Source organism: Muscardinus avellanarius (assembly GCF_963383645.1).
Source record: "Muscardinus avellanarius genome assembly, chromosome: 4".
Lineage (NCBI taxonomy): Eukaryota > Metazoa > Chordata > Mammalia > Rodentia > Gliridae > Muscardinus > Muscardinus avellanarius.
Genome location: NC_137789.1, coordinates 86,281,093 through 86,288,748, shown reverse-complemented (window position 1 = coordinate 86,288,748; position 7,656 = coordinate 86,281,093). Strand labels below are relative to the sequence as shown.

General features: G+C 34.5%; 1 protein-coding gene across 2 annotated transcripts in view; it reads left to right on the top strand.

Annotated features, from left to right (window-relative positions):
- Window positions 1–2,756: 2,756 nt before the first annotated feature.
- The window catches only part of SNTG1 (syntrophin gamma 1), a gene marked incomplete at both ends in the record, with an annotated part of 256,536 nt that continues 251,636 nt past the window's right edge, over window positions 2,757–7,656 (top strand). For both annotated transcript variants that reach the window (XM_080694666.1, XM_080694665.1), the window contains one exon: window positions 2,757–2,783. In XM_080694666.1, the coding sequence (XP_080550792.1) occupies window positions 2,757–2,783 (27 nt within the window). The remainder of the gene's footprint in view (window positions 2,784–7,656) is intronic.

The window sequence follows — 7,656 nt, the reverse complement described above, 5'->3', positions numbered from 1 at the left end:
TGGTTAGCCAGTTCTCCCAGCACCACTTGTTGAAAAGGCTGTCTTTTCTCCAGCGTATGTGTTTGGCTCCTTTGTCAAAGATTAATTGACTAAAGATGTGTGGGTTTGTTTCTGTATCTTCTATTCTAATCCACTGGTCAGTATATCTGTTTTTGTGCCAGTACCATGTTGTTTTTACTACTATTCCTCTATAGTATAGTTTGAAGTCTGGGATTGTAATGCCTCCTGTGTGTTTCTTGTTATTGAGAATTGCTTTGGCTATTCTAGGTCTTTTCTTTCTCCATATGAAATTCATGATTGATTTTTCTAGGTCTCTGAAGAATGTCACTGGTATTTTAATGGGAATTGCATTGAACCTATAGATCAGTTTTGGCAGAATGGCTATTTTGATGATATTTATTCTGCCTATCCATGAGCACGGGAGATCTTTCCATCTTCCAAGGTCTTCTTCAATTTCTTTCTTTAATGTTTTATAGTTTTTGTTGTAGAGGTCTTTTACATCTTGGGTTAGGTTTATTCCTAGGTATTTTATTGGTTATGAGGTTATAGTGAATGGAATTGTTGTTTTTATTTCTTTCATTGTGGATTCGTTGTTGGCATAAAGAAAAGCCACTGATTTCTCTAGGTTGATTTTGTAACCTGCGACTTTGCTGAATTTGTCAATCAGGTCCAATATTTCAATATGTCAATCAGTTTCTAATATTTCTTCTTTGAAAAGGTTGTTCATCCCTTTGGTTTCAGCTTCTACTTCCTTTCTCATGCCTATTATTCTTGGGCTAGCCCTTTTAAAATTGGCCCATACCTCTTCAATGTCCAATTTATGCTGTGGAATTGTTTCTTCTCAATTATATACTAAACGTTCTTTTTTTTTTTTTTTTGAGTAGTCATCTTCTAAGAGTTAGTTTCTATTTTACATGTGGTCTAATCTAGTGTTTATATTTTGTATTGATGCCTTCACTTCCTTCAGAGCTTTTTACCTTTTCAGGGTGTCAGATTCTGTGTTTCTTTGTTTTTTTTTTATTTCTTTAAGGATTTCTCTAAATTATTTTCAGAGATCCTGTATCATTTCTATATTAAAGTTTGATTTGTCCTTGCTTTCTCTGCAATTTTCTGTTCGTGGATTCTGTTATTGTGGAGTTGTGAGAGCTCATTGCTTCATTGCTATTCTTATGATTTCAGGTTTCTAAAGTTTCAGTTTTTGTTCCTTGTGATAGCTTTCTCTTAGTCTGCAGGTATCAACTGGTACATATAAGAGCAAGTTGTGCTGTATTCGATAGTGAAGGTTGAGTGAGGAGAAAGGTGCTAAAGTAGTAAATGCAAGATTAGGATAAAGTATCAGATAGGATAAAGTAGAATGAGAGTTTGAGTGTAGTAAGGAAATATATATTAGAGATTAGAAAATGTGATATATAGGAGCATTCTGATAACCAGTGTAGTGTATTTAGTTATAGTAGTATAAATAGATTTAATACAAGATAGAAAGAAACTTAAAAAAATAAGAGTGGAGAAGAGAGTAAATATGAAAGAGAGGAGATGCTTGTAAAAGGAGTGGAGAAAGGAGCAAATATAAAATCAGACACACTAGAAAGAACCAATACAGCAAAAATAAACAACAACAAATGAAGCAACCCTACAAATATGTGAATACTGAGCAAATTTGGCCTCTTCAGTCTTTCTGAGTCTGTGTAGATTCTTTCAGCCATTTAAGGCTCACATTCTATATTAAATTCTCTAGCATGTTACAACTGCTCTTATTTGCTCTGTAATCTACAGCAATGCTGTCAGGTTGTAGCCCTATTTTTTGGTCTTCTTCAATGATTGGGACCTTGGACTGCTGTCTTTTTCTATGCAAAAGCTGAGTTTCATCGATGCCTCTCCAGTTGCAAGCCTGCATCTCTTTGATCAATTAGCTCTGGGGGCTGTCTGCTTTGCTAGTCCGTGCCTCTGCTATGTCAGACAGAAGATTCCACCACAACCTTTACCAGGGTGAACTGTAAAGTGGTCTGAGTGGTCTCCCCCAGGGATAGTTGGTACACTTACGGTGTTGTTGAGCACTGCCCTGAATCTCTGGAAGACATTAGGATCTCTACCACCACTGCCACAGGTTCTATCTGGGTGTCGAAGCAGTAGACACTCTGTGGAACATGGATAATTGAGGTGCCAATTGCTTACAATTCTGATGAGCTGCAGCCGCTTACTCTGCATCAAACCATTAACTCTTGGTGGGCATCTCTGGAGGTTGCAGTGCCTGCATTATTGACCTGCTTAACTTTTTTAATTAAAAAGAGAGAGTCAATTTCATTTCAAGGAATAACCAGATGGAAGTCAACTCTTAATCACCACTTTCTGAAGTTTCTTTCCCACTTGCAAACTCAGGTTTCAAAATAAATGGAAACATTGAGTTTAATGGGAGAGCAGATGTTAATCAGAGGTTCCTTGTGTTGTAGATGCTGTTTGGATACCTGGCAAGGTGAAGAAATGCATAGAAATGTGTGTTTTTATCACAGTAAACAGTACCTTCATTCTTCATAAAAGCCTGGGATTAAGACCTTTGTTTATATCCTCCTTTCTCTCTTTCCTCTATACCCTTGGAGCTCTTGTTACTCATAGATGTTTGTAAACACATTACTCTCATAGACTCTACTTGCTAATTTCTTACACTGTGATCAGTGTTCTCCTTGGTAACACGTGGTTCTGTACTTAATGTCTTACTCTTTCTGTCTTTGCAGACCACATCCTTTGCAGTGCCACAGCACATGGATTTCAGAACTGCCTGTGAGGAGGTAGGTGAGAGAGCTTTCTGCTTTTCACATAAGAAAAGTAGACTATAAACATGATATATGTGTCTTCACTTTCTGTAGGTGGAACCCTGCTTTTTTGGCTCATTTTTTCTTTCTGAGGATATTTTCTTTCTGTGAAACTAGTAGAGCCTTGGCTTTTAAATGCTTTCCTCAAGAAGGTTAGAACACATTTAATAACTCAATTGCTTGTCTCTGCCAACTGTTTAGAAATGAAAACGTGGAAGGAATTCTTTTGACACAAGTAATATAAAGGAGGATAAACCTAAGGATTCTTTTGGCACTTGCATCATACAATTTTATAATTTATAGTATTTCAATATTAATCAAGTATTACTATGTAGCAGTTCAGTTTCTTTGCTGAGATACCACCATACTTTTATAGGAACTAAATATGTTCATTAATCTTTCAAAAGTCTACCTGTCAGTCTATTAATATTATTTTTTTTTGTGGGTAGTGCTGGGGTTTGGATTTAGGTGTATTCTACCTCCCAAATCCTTTTTAGTTTTTTATTTGAAACAGCTAAATTTCTACGGGCCTTGCTAAGTTTCCAAGGCTGGCCTTGAAGCTGTGATCCTCTTATATTAGCCTCCCAAGTAATCAGATTGCAGGTGTACGACTACAGATCCTTTTCTTTCTAGGATATTGAATATCACCCAAGTGTACAGATCAGTGGTACATAGACTTGAGGACCCAAGGAATGTTATCTTTCTAAGTTTTAAGAAAAAGGTCCTTTTTTCACTAAACAAGTCATTTAAACTTTATTTTTTCTCTTCAAACAAAATTAAAATATACATTAAAATATTTTATATTTGTTTAAAATATTTAAAATCATTTTAACATGTACAAGTAACCCAATTAAAATATTCATAACTGGCTTATCTGTGGTATAGTTAAATTCAAACCAAAGAAAATCAGAAAATCAGAAAACCACAGAAATCAGCTTATAAAGCTTGTCTTTTTGAAGAAATGTAATGTATTACATTTTTTGAAGAAATCTGCAAAGCAACCTCTTTCTTTCTTCTGAAATAATTGCAGAATTGTTGGTTTACAATTTTATCAAGATTGGTGCAAATTTTAGAATGTTAAGTATAAGGTATTTCATAAAATGAGCAAATTTTTGTGCTTTAATGTTTACATTTCCTTTTATTTTTAAAAGTGGAATTATGATGGTGCTGTATACATACCCCTTTTCAAATTAGATTAGACTTACATGCTCACATCCTCTTTTTCTTGTGCTTAGCTGAATATCCCTAAAATCGGGGTCAATAACTTACATTTTTTTTCACAAAACATCTATTGATTTATACATGTCTCTTAAATAAAAAAATGCATGCAGAGTTATAAAAACTCTGTATGCTATTTATCATTATTATTATTATTATTATTATTATTATTATTATTATTATTATGGTACTGAGCTTTCTGAAAACCCTTCTACCTCTGGGCTACACTCCTAGGCCTATTTTATACATTTTATTTGGAAACAGGGTCTCTTAAGCCAGCGGGGCTGGCTTAAAACCTGCATAATCCTCCTGTCTCTGCCTCCCAAGCTCGCCACAATGCCTGGCATTCTGCATGCTATTTAAAGCTTACATTTTACATGTGTCATTACAAGTTTCAGTTGCATACTCCTCATTTTGAATGTAGAAATGGACTAATTTTCATCAAGCTGTTATCTTCTGAGGAGCAAGTCATCCGTTGCATCTGAGTGGATATTTGTGCAAATAAGGCACATGTGATACCTATATAAAATCCTTATGGAAGAATAGCAGACAAGTACTATTAAAGCAGTTTATTTTGTTTAGAATTCAAAGGCTGATAGATTTCCTGTATCTATTTTTAAATAAAATTGTCTAGATGTATTGATTTGGAATACTTATCAGATTCTATTTAATGTTTAAAAGACATTTTGTAGTGATGCCAGGCACAGTGCTACATGCATGCTAACCCAGTGATTATGGAGGCTGAGGCAAGAGAAATACAAATTCAAGATCAGCCTAAACAATTTAGCAAAACCTGTATGTTTTTTTTTTAATGAAATGAACTGAGGATATAGCTCAGTGAGTGGTAAACCATCTCTGTTTTTAATCCTAAGTATATAAAAAAGAAAATAATTATTGTACAATTAAATTCTATTTGGCAGCCAAAATATATAAATAACTGCAAGAGTATTTTCAATTTATAGTCTCTGTCTGGTTTTTATATCTGATATTATAAATTCTTCATTTAAAAATTAGATAAACATTACTTTTAAAGTTCCAAGAAAACACATTTTGTTTTTTTTTCATTATACTATTTTTAAAATTTTTATTGGTGCATTATATTTATACATCATATTGGGGTAAAACACTTGTGTGGACATACATGTACACATCACCCATTTATCCCCTACCCAATTTCCACCCCATTCTCTCCCCATCCCTCCCTCTCATTCTTGGCTTAGTAATTGACTTCAATATGCATAAATATATTGCATGTTTTTGAGAATTTCCTTCTTCCTCTCTCCAATCCCCTCATTTAAGTTGTCTTGTTTGCTCCTCTATAGGATTTATTTTTCATCTAGAGTTCCTCCTAAGACCCATTTCTCCTTAGCTTTTACATATTATGGAAAGCATTCAATTTCTTATTTTTCGTGACTTACTAATTTTGCTTAGCATAATGTCTTACAGTTCCATCCATTTCTCTGAAAATGATTTAATTGAATTTTTTAATGGCTGAGTAAAATTCCAGTGTGTACATATACCACAGTTTTGTAATCCATTCATCTGTTGATGGACATCTTGGCTGGTTCCATAATTTGGCTATGGAAAATTGTGCAGCTATGAACATAGATACACATGCATTCGTTTGGTGGTTTGGTTCCCTTTCTTTTGGGTACATACCCAGAAGTGGTATTGCTGGATAAAATGGTAGATTTGTTCCCATTCTTCTGAGGATTCTCCATACTATTTTCCAAAGTGGCTGCACTAATTTGCAATCTCACCAACAGTGTTTTAGAGTTCCCACTTCTCCACATGCTCACCAGCATTTGTTGTTGTTTGTGTTTTGAATGATTGCCATTCTAGTTGGAGTTAGGTAAAATCTCTAGGTAGTTTTGATTTGCATCCCTCTGATTGTCAATGATGTTGAACATTTTTTCATGCATTTATTGGCCATTTGAATTTCTTCTTTTGTGAAGTGTCTATTTAGTTCACTTGCCCATTTTTTATTGGATTATTTGGTTTTTTGTGTTGAGTTTCTTGAGTTCTCTGTATAGTCTAGATATTCCCGCCAACATCATATTAAATGGGGAAAAACTGAGAATTCCCCCTAAAAAGAGGAACAAGACAAGGATGTCCATTATCACCACTTCTTTTCAATATAGTACTAGAGACTAGCCAGAGCAATAAGGCAAGAAAAGGAAATCAAAGGAGTACAAACAGGAAGAGAAGAACTCAAACTTTCACTATTTGCAAATGACATGATACTATATTTAAAAAAAAACAAAATCAACAAAAGGCTCATAGAACTGATAAACAAATTCAGCAAAGTGTCTGGATACAAAATCAATCTCAAAAAATCAGAAGCTATCTTGTACACCAACCATAAATCCACTGAAAAAGAAATTCAAAAAACACTTCCACTCAGGATCTCCCACAAAAAAATAAAATACTTAGGAATAAACTTAACCAAGGAGGTAAAATATCTCTACAAAGAAAATTATAAAACACTGAAAAAAGAAATTGAAGATCTTAGAAGATGGAAAGATCTTCCCTGTTCATGGATAGGCAGAATAAATATCATTAAAATGGCCATCCTCCCAAAAGTGATCTACAGATTCAATGCAATGCCCATTAAACTAACAAGATCATTCCTCACAGATATAGAAAAATCAGTCCTTAAATTTATTTGGAACAACAAACAGCCCAAAATAGCCAAAGTAGTTCTCAGCAACAAAAACCATGCAGGAGGAATCATAATACCTGACTTTAAACTATACTATAAAGTCATTGTAGTAAAAAACAGCATGGTACTGGCACAAAAACAGATACATAGACCAATGGAGCAGAAAAGAAGACACAGACAGAAGTTTACACACTTTCAGCCAATTGATTTTTGACAAAGGGGCCAAAAACATACATTGGAAAAAAGATAGCCTGTTCAACAAATGGTGTTGGCAAAACTGGTTAACCATATGCAGAAAACTGGAAATTAATCCCACTTTCTCACTCTGCACAAGAGTCAATTCTAGATGGATCAAAGACTTGGAGGGGGCATAGGTCCAACACTGCAACACATAGGCACAGATAAACATTTTCTCAACAAGACCCCCAAAGCACAACAAATTAAAAGGTGAATCAATACATGGTATTGCATGAAACTGAAGAGCTTCTGTTCAGCAAAGGAAACTTCAAGAACCTCAACCGAGAGCCAACAGAATAGGAGAAGATTTTTGCCACCTACACCTCCGATAGAGGACTAATATCTAGAATATACATTTTATATTTTTTGCAAGACTAGATCATAAACTAAAAAACCTTACCTTTCAAGTAAACAAAAAAAACAAATGATAGTCTGCATTTCTACATTTTAAAGTCCCCAATTAGGAACTAATTTGAAGTGAGAATAAACTCTTAATAAGTTTCATTGTGAGTCTGGTGTGGTGGCACACACTCAAAATCTCAGTACTTGAGAGTTTAAGACAGGAGGATCAGCCTCTGCTATTTAGTACAGCCCTCTGCAATTTAGTAAGACCCTGTTTCAAAATAAAGAATTAAAAAAGGACTGGGGATGTATCTTGGAGTTAGAATGCCCTTAGGTTCAATCCCCAGTTCTGAAAAAAAAGTATCAATGGGAGATTTTATTAGATAACAA